This window comes from Mixophyes fleayi, chromosome 6 (genome assembly GCF_038048845.1).
Source record: "Mixophyes fleayi isolate aMixFle1 chromosome 6, aMixFle1.hap1, whole genome shotgun sequence".
Taxonomy (NCBI): Eukaryota; Metazoa; Chordata; class Amphibia; order Anura; family Limnodynastidae; genus Mixophyes; species Mixophyes fleayi.
Window position 1 is genome coordinate 158,752,686 of NC_134407.1, and position 20,329 is coordinate 158,773,014.

The 20,329-nt window shown below is 38.0% G+C and overlaps 1 protein-coding gene across 5 annotated transcripts in view; it reads right to left on the bottom strand.

Moving 5' to 3' along the window:
* Positions 1-18,926, bottom strand: part of ATP6V0A1 (ATPase H+ transporting V0 subunit a1) — a 59,619-nt gene extending 40,693 nt beyond the window's left edge. The window contains exons 1-2 of one of the 5 annotated variants that reach the window (XM_075176907.1): positions 18,596-18,926; positions 3,206-3,348 (exon numbers count right to left, since the gene is read on the bottom strand). In XM_075176907.1, coding sequence (XP_075033008.1) covers positions 3,206-3,322 — 117 coding nt within the window. In that variant the 5' untranslated portion in view covers positions 3,323-3,348; positions 18,596-18,926. The remainder of the gene's footprint in view (positions 1-3,205; positions 3,349-18,595) is intronic. The other 4 variants (XM_075176903.1, XM_075176902.1, XM_075176905.1 and 1 more) reach the window with 4 other exon arrangements.
* Positions 18,927-20,329: the final 1,403 nt, after the last annotated feature.

Below are 20,329 nucleotides of genomic sequence, written 5' to 3' on the forward strand. Positions count from 1 at the left end.
AATAAATAATCCATTACCTGGCATCAATATGAGTTAAGATACATTCTTCCAATTGAGGCATAGTATATTGTTTGACTTCTTTTCAATGTCCCGAGTAATAAACAAGTAACCAAGCGGCATCTTTTTGCAGACATTAGTTATGGTTTCAAACACCCAATGCCAAAAATGTCCATGATACCTGTCATATGCAAGCTAATTACTAGTCACATAAAACTGCAAATATGTGTTTGTGGATTAATTTATAGTATTAGCTTGGTGTGGCTCAGATGAATTGTGGTTTAAAACAGAGTAGGGAGAGACTAAATGATTTTATCTCGTGCCCAATAGCAATTTTTGGCAGAAGTCATTGGGGCATATTCAATTCTTAAAAAGTTCCGCGGCGTAAAAACTATTAAAGTTAATACGGTAAAATCTAGCTGGATTTCTGCTCACGGCTCAGGGAGCTGCGAGCTGAAATCCAGCGAGTAAATTACCGTATTAACTGTTTTTCCGCGCACGATTACCGTAATAACGGTAATCGTGCGCGGACCGCGGGATTTTCGGCGATCCCGCCGACAATCACAATAAAAAACAAAACTCCCTTGGCGCTAAATATGTGACCAATGCACGAGGTCTGCAGCCTCAAAACCATCAAATAGAAGAACAAAAAAATGCAATGGTATCTCAAGTCACAATAAACAATTTGAGCACTGTGGATATTCAAAATGCAATTTATTGATATAAACACATATAACATCTCACCAAAAAGGTGATACCACTACTCTATATCATTCAATAGTAGAATCTAAATATTATCTAAAATATATTAAAGAGAGACCTCAAAACCATATAGGTGCACCTATATGAATAATAGATATACATCTCTCTCTGATGTCTTGAATGATCCTTACAACAGCGTGTTGATGTCGTAGCACTGAAAAGTCAAAGTCTCATTCAATTATGAGCCAATAATGATCAGGGAGTTTGATTTCCAATAAGCAGAACAAATTCATGCAGCTAGATGAAAAAAATTATAGCAATCCACAGAATATTACGTAGAAAAAAATAGTATCTTGCCAGATGAGCTTTTTTTTTTTTATCATTTAAGAGCATATATAAAATCTCTCTTTAAGGTTATTTTACTATCATTAGTAGCAAAAAACAAAGAGACCCCAAACATTTTTGGTGATTATGCGATATTTCAGGACATCTCAACTGGGTGACAGAGCAGCTGGAATAAGTTTAAATGAAGGGAAGTAAGGACACAGGTAAATGTCATTTTCTTAAAATGTTATACTTACAGGAGTCATGTCTGATAATTAAATGAATATGACCTGTTTGGAGATAATATCTTTGTAGGACATTCTGGTAAAAATTAAGGCTAGTGTAAATAAACCGTGACTTGAAAGGTGTTTGAAAAGATGTTATAAAAAACATCACAGTGAAACCCCCTTTCACTGTGATGTTTTTTATAACATCTTTTCAAACACCTTTCAAGTCACGGGGGTACCTGCAGCATGTCTAAAATGTTTTGCAGATCTAACAGAGTTGTTCACTTTTATGAGTCAATTTCATATTGAAAAGTGTCCCATTACTATTCTTGTTCTCCCACCAGACAGAAACTGATCACTCACAAGTTTACCATTTCTATTGTTTATTACTGTTTATTTGATCATGAATCTTATCTTTGTATGTCATTGTTTAACATTCTAAACCTTGTGGATTTATTTTCTATATTAAATTACACTTTAAGTTCATGTCTCCATGTTCTTGCAAAATCACGTCAGACTTAGCCTGGTTTTAGAATGCTACATAGCTGAAACAGAGGCGATCATTTGGTTTATGATAACGCTGATGAAAGTAAATTGTGATCGATTACTTAAAAGGGAGATACCAAGGCTTCCTGATTAAGAGTGTCAGCTCTTAACAAAAAACCTTGGCGGTGGCATATTTGGTAAGGCAAAGTTAGTGTGTTGGACAAACAGTCAGTGTTGGGGATTGTTTTTGATTAAGCCTTGGTCACACACATGGCACCCAGGCTCAGGTGAGTGCTGGATCGTGACAGTATCCATATACCAATTTCTCTATAGTTCAAAAGATTATTATAATTAAGTGTGCATAACAAAAGATTAATGACAAGCAAGTCATTTTTTCAGATAAATGATCTCTACATTATTTAAAAAAAATACAAATTACATGATGTAGGGACGGCCATGTGGTGGGCTGGTAATACACAGCTCTAGAGAGGTCAACTGCACTGATCGAGTGCACTATAAGCATGGAGAGAACTGGTACCAATGCCACCGTGTAAGCCCACCAGCCTCTTAAATGAGGGGTCCTTGAAGGAAGCGGTGTCCGTGAAAGGAATTGTGGTCATCTTTGATAGTTGAAAGACCAGCAATAAACGTGCTGGGGAGAATTTCCACAACTCAATGCCACCCTGAGAGAAGGTATAAAGAGCTTCAAAGCATTGACTTATGAAAACTTTTCTCTGGACCTGCACAACCCCTCTGACACTAGCTCCTTAAAAAACTGGTCTGCGGGGGCCAGCAGTCAGTGACAAGCGGCTGGTGCTACCGTGTCCTTTGCAACTCGTCAGCTGCAGATGGGAGGCTGTGACAGATGCTGAGGAAGGCTGAAGTAACAGAAAAGGCAGCTTGTACAGAGGTCTGTTGGAGCTACAGACAGCTGGAGTGACAAGCTGATGAAGGAAGGTTCATAGTGCAGCTTTGTATTCCTGCATCATGTAATGGGACTCACCTGAATACTTGCAGCAATTCCCTGCCCCATTTGGCTACCCCTCAGCTTGCAGAAGAGAAATTAAATAAAGTTTTAAAAAACAAACAAAAAACCCTTAAAAGGACAAGGAGTGCTGCCCACCTCCTGTTTAGTAAATAGAAAAAAAAAAACTTGGGATGAGTTTCTAGGTAACAGGTGATCTCAGTTTTATACTTTTTATACAGTGACTTGCAACTTACTATCGGTAAAATATAACCAAATATCTCTGTTCCCTACTGCTTATGGGGACAAAATGAAAAAGTGAATACCTCACCTTAAAAAAAATAAAAATAAAACGTCTTCATAGTTTAGAAGTATGTCACCGATGCAACTATAATCGAAATCAGAGAATAGATGGGGGTTTTTTTTTTTGGTTTTTTTAAGAAAATCTAAACCCTCAGTACTGATGTACTTCACCGAGTTGGTGCCATTTATGCAGTAAACTTACATCTCGGAATTGCACTTTTCCCAGCTCTCCCAGTTCGCTGACACAGCAGTAGGCAGCTTCAGATTGGAGGAAAAGCTGCGCTAGAGTCATCTCCTCACTTCGGAAGAGTTCCCCCATCTTTCTTGATTAGTCTGATGCTTAACCTAAAAAATAGATAAATCAATATAAAGCAAAATGAAAACAGTAACAAAAAAAATAATCAAAACATTCAAGTTTAATTTTTAAAAAGAGAACTCCAATCAAATTATACTTTTTTTTTTAATGAACACCCAACTCCCAACTAGAAGAACCACAGGGCTCCCACATCTGGTACCCTGCTGCTCAGGACTTATAGGATACCCCATTTAACTTCAATCTTATCCTTGCTGCTGGACATTGAGGAGCATTAAGTGCAGACTCCACTAGTAGTATGAGGAATAGTATACTACCGTTCTGCTAGTTGGGGAGGGTTCATTATAAAAACCAAAACCAAAACATTTTACTTGTGTTTTCTCTTAATATATAGGAGGAGTTAAACCATTCTCTCATTTTTCTGGAACATTTACAGATATAGGCTATGTGATAGAACACTAAAGTTATTACCATTTGTTAAAGAATAATAAAAATGTGATGGGGTATTCTATATTAAAATGTATACTTCACATATGCAATGTTTATTTAATGCCGAACTTACAAAATCACAACACCAACTGTGCAACCAACTAAATTGCCCTATTTAAATGTTTTATGGCACCTTTCAATTTGGCATGTTAAAAGTAAGCTATGCCCCATTTACAAAGCTAACCTAAGTTAACTTTATTTCATTTTCTATTAGTATTCATTTATATAAATAGACTACATTAGATTGCAAGATGCTAAAAAGTATTTATTTTTAATCACACAATTTGCCATAAATTAATTTTAGTTTTTGGGGATAAATAAGTGTATCACCAACAGACTGAGACTGAGCATTGTCCTCTGGGGACAAATTTTGAAAAACACACTTTGTGAATAACAAACAATAATATCTTATTAAAGTATTTCTCAGACATAAGAGTACTTTTAATTTGTCGGCAAACAGACATATAAAATACTTATACTTAATTCTGTATAAGTTCTCTTTAAACTTCATTCATCTACTTATAAAAGCTAAAATGTGTCACCAAGTAGATATACACTAGTTACAATATTGACAATGTTAAAAGAGAGCATGGTGCAGACATTATACTAGTACACCTCAAATTTCTTACATTTGTTAAGATATCACAGTGCAGAAACTGAGATTTAAGGTACATTTTTATTTAAAGTGCACCCAACGCCAATATAATTTTAAATTGGTAATGTTGCAGCCCCCAATTATGCAGCCATTTTGTGGGCTGCAACATTACCAATGCAATTTCAGTGATGTCACTAGTACCTAGTGACTTGATAGTTGAATGCACATGAATATTGGTCCGCCACTGTCTGTAGTTGATGGTTAGATAGAGGAGATAGATACACACAACAGTCAGCCATAACATTAAAACCACTTACAAGTGGAGTGAACAATGGCACCTGTGAAGGGGTGGGATATATTAGGCAGCAAGTAAACAGTCCATTCTTGAAATTGATGTGTTGGAAGCAGTAAAAATCTGAGCGACTTATCCAAGGACCAAATTGTGATGGCTATAAGACTGGGTCAGAGCATCTTTGAAAATGACAGGTGGTGTATTCCCTGTATGCAGTACCTATCAAAAGTGGTCCAAGGAAGAACAACCTGTGAACCGGCGATATATACACACATATATAATGTGTGTGTGTGTGTGTGTATATATATGTAGGTATACACACACACACACACACACACACTGGTCAAAGTGGAAATTTAGAAGTGGTGGGAATATAAGTGAATGGGGTTTGTAGCTGTACAATGAAGCAGCAGGAAAAGAAGCGGCAAGGCATACCATTGTATATGATAAGAGAGTAGACGTGGACTAGAGGATGCAAATGCCTCTGCTTCTTCAAGAATTTTGTTTGGGTATCCCCAATCTCTAAATTTCTCCAACGTCCCCTTCATCTGTCTTTGAAAATCAGTATCATCTGAACAGTTGCGTCTTAGTCAGCCTACCTGGCTCTTAGGGATATTCTTTTTTCACGGATAATGGTGGTTGCTTGCAAAGTGTAAAAAATTACACGCGTCAACCGGTTTATTAATGTTGGAACTCACTATTTTCTCTCCAACATGGGAGAAGGTGATATCCAAGAAGTTAACCTGATTTATATTGAAAGTGTGTGTAAACTTTAATTTATATAAATTGCAGTTAAGAAAAGAAACAAATTCCAGTGCTAATATCTCACCACCTTTCCAAATAATAAAATGATCATCAATGAAATGACCATACAGGACCAGGTTCGCTCCAAATGGACCATTCCAGATGTATTCATTTTCAAATTTACCCATGTATAAGTTAGCAAAACTCGGGAAGAACCTGGTCCCCATGGCCGTTCCTAGAATCTGTAAATAAAAACACACCCCTCAAATAAAAAATAATTGTGAGATAGAATAAATAAAATTGCTTCTATAATAAAGTCACGTTTGCCATCCGAGATATCTGTATCCATCTTAATGAAGGACTTAACCGCTTCTTTCCCACCTTCATGGGGGATGTTTGTGTATAAGGCTTGTACATCTAATGTTAAAAACTCATAGTCATCACACCACTTAACCGTATCTAGTAGAGTTAGGATATGAAGAGTGTACCGAATATGGGACTTCAGATGGAGAACGTGTTTCTGTAAATAATAATCAACTAAAGAAGATAAATTAGAAGTCAAGGAACCCACACCCGAAATAATAGGTCTACCAGGGGGTGTTAAGGATTTGCAAATTTTGGAGAGGTGATAAAAACAGGGATAACAGGGTGCTCCATGTATAAAAACAAAAACTCCTCCCTGGATATCACCCCCTCCATTAGTTTGACATCAAGAAGATTTCTCATCTCACTTTGGAATCCCAGACTTGGGTCACCTTCAAGTGGCTTATATAATAAGTTATCACCTAGTTGTGGCACTAGTGTCTGGATATCGATCTGCAGTGGAGCCAGGATCCCGTTTAAAGTAGGAACCTCTTCTACTACACAGAGTTCCGACCGACAGGAGTAGCAGGTGCACCTGTCTGGATACATGGCCGACAAGAAGTCTTCACAAAATAGAGAAGTGAGTACAATCAGTTTACATCAGCGGTGAAGTCCGCACCTTCTCGCTTATCAAGACTTTTTCCCCCCTTGGAGGGTCATCATCATCATCAGCTATTTATATAGCGTCACTAATTCTGCAGCGCTGTACAGAGAACTCACATCAGTCCCTGACCCATTGGAGCTTACAGTCTAAATTCCCTAACATACACAGACAGAGAGAGGGAGACTAGGGTCAATTTGTTAGCAGCCAATTAACCTACTAGCATGTTTTTGGAGTGTGGGAGAAAAACGGATCACCCGGAGGAAACCCATGCAAACACGGGGAGAACATACAAACTCCACACAGATAAGGCCATGGTCGGGAATCAAACTCATGACCCAAGGATCCAGGACATTCTACAACCTGGTAAGGAGCCATAATTTACTATTTCTTTCTGCCGGAGGAATATTAGTCACACCTACTGTGCGGGCCAGCTTCAATCCATTATTGCGATTTGCTTCATAGGAACTGTTTATTTCTATGTCACCAGGAGTATTGCCTTTATCCCCTATCATTGGGACGAGGTCTTATATGTCTTTTTCATTGGACTGTTCATGTTTTATAATACCATCCGGATTCAGTGAAAAATGGATGTATAACATCCATCATTCACCGAATACGTATTATAGGGGGAATTGTATTACTTTGACTGTGTGATTTGTTTTTATATGTTTCTACATTTGCTATATGTGGTATATTAAACCTATATTTGAATGCAATATCTATACTAGTTTACTTGGGAGGTCATTACTCCACCAGCGCCATTATTTTCTATATTTCTGTACTTTCAGGGTATCAATAGACCCTTAATGAGCAGCAGGGGAGTTGACTACCTATAGTATTTTCATAAGAATCAATGTTATTACCTTTATTATCATAATTATTTGACTCATTTTGATACTTGAATGTATTATTAATGTAGTATATGTGTTATTTATAACTCTTTGGCTTTTTATTTATTTTTATGTTTATCTATAATACGTTTTGGATTATAATTTATTATTGTTTATTAGTCAATCCCTATTAGCGCCGAACTTAATCCTGTGGTGGGATATTGGTTGTTAGTGTTTATACCATTGTATACACCTACACTTCAACCAATATATGTATATATTATATTAAATAGTCCCTTTTGAGAAAAATAGGTCTTAAAAAGCTAGTGTTTTATATTTCCCATTTTACTTTTCGTCACGGAAAACATACAAATTAACAACATATCTTGAGGTATTTTGTGGGCAATGGCAAAAGCCTATTTTGCCTACAATTATTAAATATCACCTCTAAAAATAAAAAGGTTTCCTAATTTTGCCAGCATGAACTTTTGTACACACCCAAAAGTGACATCAATCACCGGACTCATGGAATGCATGTGCATTGAGGGTCTCCACATACACAGATTCTTTGATGAAAGAGCCATTATTGAGGCAAATATGAAACCCAGGCCCTAGAGTGAATAAAGTGTCAATTCACACAGGACCCCTTCAAGCCTATCAAATACTATTTTATGACAAACGAGCAAAAGCAATTTTTTGATAAATAAAAACAAACCGTAGAACACAATGCATGAAAGCCTACTGTGAAAAACATAACTGGATAAAATGGACAAATGGATTCCTATGGCACCATTCTCATACTTGCCCTGCTGTGAGTGTGTGTTGGGAACATTTTCTGCGACGGAAAATGGTGCAAATCTTCAACTCATTTTCTAACCTTTTACATATCCTGGAATCTTGAGGAAAACAAGGCAGACGTGTCTTTTGTGTTTGTTGTGCCATGAACAAAACAATGACTAAATGTGAAGTCAGTGAAGACAAGAGCCTGTTAAAGAATGGTAATAAGTTTAGAGCCTATTTATCTATGCAATAACCACCTACCTGTATGTCTTCACCTAACCCCCCCAAAAAAAAACCAGGTATTTTGCAGCTTGTGTGAGGACACTAAATATTTTCTTTAGGTGGACATCTCTGCAGTTATATAGTATTACGCAACATTTTATAATTATGGGACTCTTATTTTTTTTCTTGCTGCAAATACCTTTTTACCTGTGATCAACCTGCCAGGATTAGTAGACCTCTAATGGGCAGTAGTCAAACACCTGCAGGAGGCAAAAGCATTATCTGCTTTATAGTCAGATTTGTTTGTTATATACTTTAAACACTTATATCAGCCATCATTGTAAATTACAGATAAGTATCTTAATTTATACTAATGTCAGTGAGTTCTCTGTACAGCGCTGTGGAATTTGTGGCGGTATAAAGAAAGCTGATGACGATTATTACTGAGATAAATGGTAATGTGGAGGTTAGAAGTCTGCACCATGCAGTCCCTGTGTGTCCCCAAGTGTACAATGTTGTCCATCACTGCACTAGGCATACTGCAGGTAAGGTAACAGCTCTTTTGGTTGACAAAGACTATCAGCTGGAACACTGTAAATCATAAACGGAGCTGGAATTTCAAGCATTCCACTCTCCCTGCCTGTATAGCCTGACTGCTAAGATGGACCTCTTGGAGGGAGGCATAGCAATTACCAATAAAAGAACTTTAGGAATGCACAAACAAATCTGATTTTGCTAAAGGCAAAAGTGTATTAACTCAATGGAACCATTTTAAATTGGTGTCGAACTACATGCAAACCCTTAAATTAGATATTCCAAACACCCTCCCTATTCACTACCGCCGGCTCTACACAAATGTGTAAGAACAGATATTAATTCCCTTTCATGCTACTCTCTTTATACTTTGACAGCAATGCTATGGTGTCAGTATAAAGAGAGGCCACTGTATATTTTAGTTGTCATTTGTATTACTTGCTTAGGACACAACAATTTTATGTCATAGCAGGATCATTTAGTGACTACAATAGTGTTACTTTATTATGAACTACACCAGCCGATAAGCTTTATGGAGAGTAGTTGGTACTGTCAGACCATATTGGTCCCAATTTGGTCGAGGGGATACAAAATATGGCTGCCAATTATAATATATATATGTCTAACACCTGTAAAATGGGCAAACATGGCAACGATATTACTGATACAGTGAAAGGATTAGCATCAGGGGGCAAAAGGTTCTCAAAGAACACTGATGGCTTGAAAACAATTTTAAATGAGACAGACTTAGGAAAGGTATCCTCTTTTAGCATATTAATGAAACATGCTTAGTCATCTCTTTCAAGCCAGTCTACTGAGCCAATATTCATGAGAAATAAGTGTACCTCACTCTGTGCCTCATGAACCAGGGATTTCACTAGTTCCTAGAGAACCAATTGGTTGAGTATTGTTTCAGACCTCAAGGACAAGTACAGTTAAAAATAGACGTTTGACACCTAAAATTGTTTCACTTTTAGCAAGGGCTGTTCAAATTCTACATGAGCCCTGGAGGCTTTGTGGGCAAAAATAAGTATCACTTGAGAGTAATGTGACTTCTCAAAAATGGATATGATAGAGCAGGCCAGATTGCTCCTGGGCCTATGGAGACATCACATTTCAGCAGCTGAGTTGTCAGATAAACAGAAAGTAATTATCTGAATAATGGCTTACAATTAAACACTCACATTTATTACTAGTAAGGCAATCATACAAACACATGAAGTGCCGCTATTAAAAGATGTGTACTAGTCTGGATATTTTCAAAGTGCATTGCTTGGAACATTACCCCAATCTTTATGAAAGTAAATAAAATGCATTGCCTTTAGAAATTAACAACAAAAGCTCAGCCAATCACAAGCAATCATTACATTGTGATTTGCTGAGCAGGTACTGATCTCAAGCCACATTGAAAGCAAAGGGACTCCAGACCTCACAGTGCCTTGTGAGAGGCAAAAGAGGAAATACTACTGTGAAAAAAAAAAGGGAGATTTACTATTAGTACATTAAGAGATTTGGTCAAAATCAGTCTCCCCGTAAGGCTTTCAATTACGAGAAGCTAGAGAGAATCAAGCTGTGCCGAAGGTGATCAGCAGAGTTCTCAGGTATATGGGAATGCCTGCTAACAGAGTAAATGGTAGAAGTCCCATAGTATTGGTGGATAAACACTTTAAGGAAATATCTGGTACATAGGTACCAAGAGTACTTTTATATACAGCTCAATAGAACATTGTAGTGCCTTAGTAAAGAATGAAATATTTACACAAAAGGGGTCATTAATCATTTACACAAGAGCTAGCAGTTATATATTTATACACATTTCAGAATGTGTAATAAACATTTACAGTAAAATATCCATGACATGGAAATGGAACATTACTTAAAACAAGAGGAGGCAGAAAATGTTCACCCACTGTGAGCTTTCAATACAGGAGAGCACTGGGATTCTGAGAATGCTAAATTTTCCTGCCTCCTCTGACAGAATTAACTTATACTTGCCAACTCTCCCGAAATGTCTGAGAGACTCCCGAAATTCGGGTCGGTCTCACAGACTCCCGGGAGAGCTGGCAAATCTCCAGCATCCCGCAATTGTGGGGCTAAAATGCAGCGATTCACGGTGAATCGCGTCCTCTAGACACACCCCTCTCCCGGATACAACTTGCCAAAGGTAGGCAAGTATGAATTAACTGTAGAGGAGTCGGTAGGACAAATGTGACACAGCAGAGGTTCTAAACACTGGACCCCAGCTTTCTCTGCTAGTTGTTGGGAGAGGGATTGTACTCAGTCATTTCAAGTTAGAATATTCAAGAGAATTTCACTCTATTTGAAATGAGTTTAAAAAACAACAAACAATATATTTTGTTCAAAACTCCACCCACATTCATGTGAGCCCCACGCCTTTTGAGGTTTCCGTTAAGCCCAGCCAACATCTGGACAATTAGTGGTATGCTCTATTCTTCTTACGTGTGTACACAGTGCTTACCCTATTACTACTAAATTCTTCCTTAACCTTTGTCCAAATAGTTTTCTTTATTGAAAACTTTTATACATAGCTTACCCTATTGTTAATGATTTTTTGCAATAAGAACCTTATTTGTCAACATATTTATAATTATTAAATTGAGAGTCAGAGATGTGCTTATATCTTCTCATAGACTAGTATTATTGTTTGTTGCATCACAGTATATTTAAATTTAGAAAAATAAAAATGTGGATTTTAAAAATAAAAATACTTTAAAAATCTACAATGTGGAAGAAGCATATAGAGGGGAACCGAAAGACAGGATATAGAAGTGCCAAGTGGTCTGTTGATGCAGGTAAAGCTGGGTACACACTACAGAATTTTCCACCAACTTTTTATGCCGATCGAATTTACATCCGATCGATGGTCCGATCGCTCGGTCAATGGACTGCATACACACTAGCCTTGTTTTAGACGATAAAGGGAAGAGCGGCCGTCCCGTTAGGGACTTTTTACAGCCATGTTGTCGTGAGCAATAATTTTAATTCGTACACACTGAAGCATCATTTGCGGGGCATGTATCATCATCATCACCATTTATTTATATAGCGCCACTAATTCCGCAGCACTGTACAGAGAACTCATTCACATCAGTCCCTGCCCCATTGGAGCTTACAGTCTAAATTTCCTAACACACAGACAGACTAGGGTCAATTTGTTAGCAGCCAATTAACCTACCAGTATGTTTTTGGAGTGTGGGAGGAAACCGGAGCACCCGGAGGAAACCCACGCAAACACGGGGAGAACATACAAACTCCTCACAGATAAGGCCTTGATCGGGAATTGAACTCATGACCCCAGTGCTGTAAGGCAGAAGTGCTAACCACTACGCCACCGTGCTGCCCCATGTAACGATATACCAAAGACATTAGCATAAAGGGGCAGAGCTTTAACTATAGTTAACACCCCAAAAATTGATGTTGAACCCCAAGATATGAAAGAAGTTATAAACGAAGGTATTTCAGTGAACATGTATAGACAGCTAAATGCTTTGGTCAAATACCTGTACCGTTATAATTAACCAAAATGGCACCTGTTTTCCAGAATATATGGAGGCTAAGCCCGCTATTATTGCGATTGCGCCACAGGGACCACAACATAAACTGATCTCAAACAGTGTGCAAGGTGAGAAAATGAGAGTATTTCTGGTGTTGGATATAAATTACAGATATAGAAGTTTAATGGTAAACATTTTTTATTTCCTTGTTTCGTAGGTAAAGAAATTAAAAGGGAATAGAAACCCAAGCGACATCAAGAACAAAATTAAAAACCTTGAGAAATTTTTGAAATGTGTATGCTGTTTGCAACTGTTCTGCCACAAACCAGTAACACCTTTAAAGTGTAATACTATTTTTTTCACTTGTCATATTCTGCACTAAAAAAAAAAAATTTTCCTGCAATAAAACTGTTGCATGAACACTGTGTGGTTTATTCTAGGTATTTTACAAATATTAGTTAATAAAGGTTAATATGACTTTACAAGTTGAATAGTTTGTAAAGGTATAAGTTTATAAAGGGTAAATATGACTAGGCTCCCAATATAGATGCAAAGGGTAATAACACATGTGCTTTATACAAGTGTAATGGTCTGCAACCAGACAGGTGCAATACACATCTATACAAAACACAAGTCAGTGATGTGCGGATACCGCACCACGTGGGACTGGTACAGGCATCACAAATTTACATACACACGCCCCCCAGGTCGAGGAAGTATCGGAGGATTGTCGTGGATTGGTCGGAAATTTATACACACTACACAACGGAAAGGAGATTGAAACGAAAATATTGAACAGTACGATCAACCAAATGAGGCGACAATCATCCATTTAGGAAGACTTTCGACCATCGTGTCACTACACACACTGACCTGACTTTTGAACGAGCGGTCGTATGTCGGCTGGTTGAGCTGATTATTGGACAAAAACCCTGTAGTGTGTACCCAGCTTAAGACATGAAAGTATCTACAGTTATTTAGTATAATAAATAACTGTTGTCCGTTCATACTTTAGGATTAGCCATAAATGTTTGGCTCAAAATTAATCTTTGTAACGTTTAAGCTTTTTCCATAAGTTTAAATTCTCACAATTACTCTAATTTTCAATCCCAAAATATTTACAATTTAAATGGCAATTTTCATTTCAAATTAAAATAATTATTGGCTAGAATCTATGTACGATCATTTATCGGAACATTCTACCAACACAAGTTTGTTCGAAAACTTGAGTTAAACCTTTACCAAGAAAAATAGCAACTAATATGTAGTGTTAGCTCAGGAAAGGATAAGACGGCTACAGTCAGACCACTTTCCTCTGGTCAAGTTACTTTGCCCACAGCAAAAATCAGTAACATCAGATAGAGCAATCTACAGAACAAATCACAATCTGATAATCTCACACAACCCCCCCACCCAAAAAAAAAACAAAAAACAAACAAACACCAAAAAAAAACCTTGTGTTTGTCTTTTTCTACAGGAGCATTTGCCACATTGGCAAAAGCCCATGCTAATTCGGTATTAGCAGTAATGCAGATCCACTCTGGCATTTATCTGGCTGCTACAAAATTAGCAGTGTGAGAATAGTTTACTGTTGGGGTTGTAATCTGCAGCTTTTGGTAAAAACATAACCCAGGATTCTGCGGTATTCCTACATAAAGTATTTCTGTCATATGCAGGTATGTTCATTAAAAAATAGATTCCTAACATTAGTACCACAACTACCCAAACAGAAATCTGCCACATTACAATCACTGTGTTGGATCCCTTCTCTTCTGCGGCTCTTGAGCAAAGATCCCCAAGACAAAATTAGTGTGGGAGATGTATTTTATAAATGCTGGGGATCCCCATTGCTGTACTAGTCTTGGGGAAGGGAAAGCTATGCAACTATCATCATCATCATCAGTTATTTATATAGTGCCACTAATTCCACAGCGCTGTACAGAGAACTCACTCACACCAGTCCCTGCCCCATTGGAGCTTACAGTCTAAATTCCCTAACATATACACACACACACACACACACACACACACTAGGGTCAATTTAGATAGCAGCCAATCAACCTACCAGTATATTTTTGGAGTGTGGGAGGAAAACCACGCAAACACAGGGAGAACATACAAGCTCCACACAGATAAGGAATCAAACTCATGTATATGCATACATACGTACACACACACACACACACACACACATACATACACAAACATGCAATAGTTTGGAATCACACAAAAAAAAAAAATCATTGTTTTTGAAAGCATTTATTATATATTTTAAACTTAAATTGATCTAAAAATCTGGTTACGAGATTACTAAGTCACAAAAGACTTACTGCTTGAAACAACTGATTTATAATTTAGATATGATTGAAATACCGCAATTTTAGCAGCAATTACTATAATGCCCTAGTTCTGGTTTCGAAAATAGAAAAAAACAAAACAGCTTTCTCAAGCAACACATCAGTCTATTGTAGTTTTGATAAATGAAGGTTATTCTGTGCATCAGATTGCCAAGAAACTGAAGATTTCATACAGAGGTCCTCGACTGTCTTGAGAGGAAAAGGCAAACTGGAACTAACCAAGACAGAAAAAGAAACAAAAGGCACAGATGCACCAGATGTACATCAGTCTGCAGTTTGAGAAGCAAGACACCTTATAGGTCCCGAGTGGTTTTCTGCAACAGTAAAAAGACGAGTCTGGGAAGCTGGGCTTATAGGCAGAGTTGCAAAGAAAAAGCTATAACTGAAAGTGGCAGGCGGGGAAATTTTTTTTTTTTCACAATGGGCAAAACAACAGTCATTAGACGTTTGATGAGTAGAAAAGAGTACTATGGACATAAAACGAGTTTGGCTCAAAAAGGAGCACATATATAAGACCTAGAGCAAATGTGGAGTCCATGCCTCGATGGGTCTGTTTTGGCGGCACAAGAGGGACCTACACAATATTAGGCAGGTGGTTATAATGTTGTGACAGATATAATATGTATATAATATGAATATATGAAAAAGGCACAAAGAGTGTTATACATAACTAAATAAGTCCGTCATACTGGCATTGGTTGTCATATTGGCAGGGGGACCGCACACTGTGGGTCCCCCTGCTATAGCGCCACCAGCCGCGACAAAGCCTTGTGCTGGTACTAGTAAAATCGGAGAGGACCCCATGCTTTGTCCCCCTGATCTTGCCAGCACCAGCCTAGGCTGGCAGCATTAGGGTTAAGCTGCTTGGGGCAGGGCATACTTTTTATTATTATTTATTAATATTTATTATTTATGTCAACGCTTTATTTTTACTGTACTGTGCTGGCGGTGGCATTGGCATTTGAATGTCAACTTTACTACCTGTCAACGGTCACAATGTCGCTATTTTAACCACATCTGAACTCGTCGACATTTTGGTGTTGGCACTCTGGATGTCGACAGGTTCAGCGTTGACAAATCGTACCTAACCCCACACCAGTACATCCAAAAGTGTACCCACCTAACAAATTCTCCACACCTGTAGACTTACATACAATTAAATCTCTATGCAAGTTGATGTATAGCAAACCTCTCAACCCTTGTGAATCTAGGTGCCTAAGCCGACTAGAGATAAAAGCCTGCAAACAAGAGTTCAGCACACATATTAATACTTCAAAAGCACATGCATTCCATATACAGACCCAATACCAACCAGCATGTTTAAAAAACCTATAAACCTTATCATATTTGGTTGGCCTGCCTTAAGATGTCATTGTTCCAGTACAAAACACAGAGAATCCTTATCTCTATGATGGAAGCTTGAATTCCTATAACTCCATTTGTCTTTCTCCTTCCCTATACCGATATACCTCCTCTTCGGTCATAATCCGCATCTGCCATGCATGGAAAAGACCCCTTACTACTTCCATGAAAGACCAGACAACGTATCATATGTCTATTTCACATACAAACTCACTTCCCATACATGAATTCCAGTCTACCTCATATTCAAACTACCCTCTTTAAGATGTATGTGGTCAATCTGCACCTTAATATTTATAATATCCAAAATATATACATATTCATCCTGCACATATATATTGAAACAAAAATGACATATCGCATGTTCCAACATAACACATATGTAAATAATGATCAATGAGATATATAGTGCTCCATTAAATCTGCATTACCCTTCTTCCTATCTCATGCAGTGACAGATCCCAGACATTATTACCTGCAACTCAGTCCGCTCCACTTCCTATTGCACGCTCTCCCATCAATGCATACCAACTCATGCTGCAAGCAGTGCAGAATACTAGAGAGGCTGTTCTGGAGGGGCCACCCTGTACATCCTCCTCCATAACCTCTAGCCGCTGATGCCACAGATTTGCCCTCATATCCCAGCTCCATCAGTACAACAAACATCAATGGACAGCAGCAAGTTATTATTTTTAGTGAATAAGACACCAGGCCCCAACTGTTCGTTCATGCCCAATCTTGCCAAAGTGGCATTTGTTGTTACAAAGCGTCAGTAATCAATCATTTACAAAAATGCATGAGAGTGGTCGAAGAATGCCAGGGCACTACATGGCTTAAATAACACCTGAACACTCACCAAGTGACTCATTATATTAGAACATGCATGCATTTCTGCGTGTCAATTTTTTACATTTTGGCTATAGCATACCTTTAACCAGCTCACAAAAGTGTATAAGTATACTTTGACCTAAATAAAGAATAATCAGTCCATGTTACAGCTACAGTGACCTGTCTTTGAAATGGTTCACAAATTTACAAAGCAGCACTCGGAAAAAGAACAATGAGAGAAACATACACTGGTGTCATTGTACCTTGTAAATAAATTATATATGAAGCTCCGTCTACCTGGAATCATTTATAACTAAAAGGCCCTTTCATAAATATGAGGAAGGACAAATGGGTAAAATACATGAAAACTAACTTTAGAGCCATGTACTTTACACATTTTACATGTATTTCTGATGTATGGGGCTTTTTCAGATACAATCCAATGTACCGGCAGCCTTTACAGCCTTTAGCTACAAAGCAATTCAACCTATTTTCAATGTATTTCTCAGACATTAGCAGCTGAAAGCGCAATAACAGCACGTAGGTGTGAGTTAATTAGATCCTTTATGCAATGCATACATGTTTCTATACTATGTGTATATAGAAATCTTATATATCACTGTGAAAAATGTATCTATCACTAACAGGCTTGTAAAGTGCATGTTCTTTCATGTCTCTGTCGTCCACTGCACAGAGATGCCTTAAAATGCATGTTAAGAGCAGTCTATACTCTATATTTTATAATGGCATTTATTTGCATTTCAATGTTCAACAAATATAAGGCCCAGAAAATAACAATGCAACGATTAAGCACTACATATTTTAGCTACAACATAGTGGCATTTTGGAGCCCTGTGCGACATTTCCCTGCAAATAGGGAATCACTGATCCCTACTTTATAACAAGTCCATGCCACAGAAGAGAGTTGGTAGTGGACACTAGATTGACCATTTACAAAAAGATACATAATGGTGTGTTCATATTTCATTCAGTATTCTCTAAGAACACTCCCATTTACTGTAGACCTATACTTCATCCTCATGAATTATGATTATTTTTCTGTGCATTCAAACAGGAACCCACCTCAGCCCAGTTCATGAAAAAGCTCCAGCAAATACAAGCCCTTACAAAATAAATTTTAAAAAAATGCAACAAGCAGCATTTAGTTGATATTTTACAGATTACTACACTACATCTGAATCATCCATAAATGACAACAGCAGCAGCTTCGTGGGGGGATAGAACAGCACTCAGGTGAAAGACTTCCACTTATACTGTATTATCACTGACCCTTGCAGTCCTATCCATCTACCACAAAGAAAATCAAACGAAATGTGCACAGTAGGTAAAAAAACCAAAACACAAACAGAAGACATGACGATATGCCACCACGTAACTCTGGCATTGGAATTGTCATTGTATCCAGTATCAATTGTATGAACAATCCATCCTGTTGTCAGGTCCTTTATAGCACCATTTCCATAGTCAATATATGGCTGAACTTGCACGATTTACAATATACAAAACAAACGATATTCTGGGATTCAGTGTATCCCACAGAGAACCTGAGCCACACAATATTGTACGCAATTGTATCCTATACAATTCACACCCACTACACATATATGGACCTATTACCTACATATACGTCCGGTGATATTACCATATATACCATAAACCCTGCAATACGTGTCGGTGCGCTAACCCCAGGTTCTCTCACTACCAAGCACCATTATATTCTCATTTATTCTATAATCCCCGTACCTTGAAGATGACTGCTCAGCATCAGACACTCGTTCCTTCTCCAGTCTAAAGTCCGGCCCCGTGACGTCACTGACACTCACTGAAGCCGCCCTGTCGCCATTATCCAGGGAATACCCTGTTACCGTGGTATTGGTAAACTTCCTCAAAATGGTGTCAAATTATTTTACCATTTCTAGTTTTAATAATGTTTTGACAAACACGGGCTCATTTAATATTGTTTTGTAAAGCGTTATATTTCCTTCTCATATTTCATATACGTCGAGACTTTGGTTGTTTTGACGTTACATTTTTTTGTTTTAGTATTATAATTAATGCACATGTTCTCCTGATAATGTGATTATTTGGGATATGCTACCCACACTCAACATGGACGCCGCTGGCAGCGTAGCTGTGGCAGGTCACATGACGCGACCTGGGGGATGGGACGGGAGTTATGCCGCATTGAGGAGGGCGGGGATCACATGATTCACACTATGCTGGTGACGTGAGGCTCCTTTCATATTTCTACTGTCTGCACGAGTCACGAATGTAGTGTTCCTCGGTGTTTGCCTCTGAATTAGAATTTACAGTTGTAGCAACTTCTGTAATGATTAATTATTATGATATTAGATTTCAGATCAAATTAAATGAGGTTCAGAGCAAACATTACCTTCAGAGCTCCCGTAATTTTGAGATGAAAACCCAGGGGCGAACGCAGGATTATTAGGGGGGGTTTCTTCCCCCCCCCCATCGAAAAAAAAAACAAATACTCCCAAGAGGGCGCATGCGCAGCAGCTCCGTTTTGGCAGCACTGTACTATACAGCAGCTGCGGCGCTGTCAAAGAAGCGTCCGCCGACGCACTATGGGGCACATCGTTAGTGGAGGGGAGGGGTTTCTGGAGACCCAGAAACCTCCCCTGCGTGCGCCACTGAAACCGGGACATCAGTGTGACCTGACATTTGCTCGGACAGTGAAATCCACTCCATACTTCCTTTTAGGTAACAAGATAAAATAGCTATTTTACCATTTACCATGTTAAATTAAGTTCATCATGAGATGAAATTAATAATTATATAAAGTTAAGATTTAATATTGGGTGTAAAAAAATAGAACTGTCCTGGTAAAATCAGGACACAAGGAAACATTACAGGAAATATTCAATTAAGGGTTAGGCTACATAATTTCAAAAGATCTATGATCTCTTTGCTCACTCAATCCCTCAACTCTCGTCTACACCTGAACTCTTTCATCCAGATCATCCCTCATGTCCTTAATCTAACTTCCCTCTCTGTTTTGTTCCTCTGTACCTTTCTGTCTTTTCAAACAAAAAAAAAACTAAAATTCCAATGTTGTATTAATTAACTGACGACTATGGAGCTGTCAGCAATGTTTCTCCTTAAAAGATTAACCTGTTGTCATTTTCATTCTTTGTAACCTTTGCCCGAAAATTGGAAAATAATTTATGTAACAAAAAAAAATTATAACAGGCCGTTCACATACCTCCAGACATAGTCCACAAGTAGGGGCATGGTCTCATATATACACTATATGGACACAAGTATTTGGCCACACCTGTTAATTATTGAATTGAGGTGTTTCAATCATACCCGTCGCCAGAGGTATATAAAATCAAGCACCTAGCCATGCAGTCTCCATTTGCAAACATTTGTGATATAAAATGGATTGTTCTGAAGAGCTCAGTGACTTCAAGTGCGGTACTGTGATAGGATGTCACCTTTGCAATAAGACGGTTC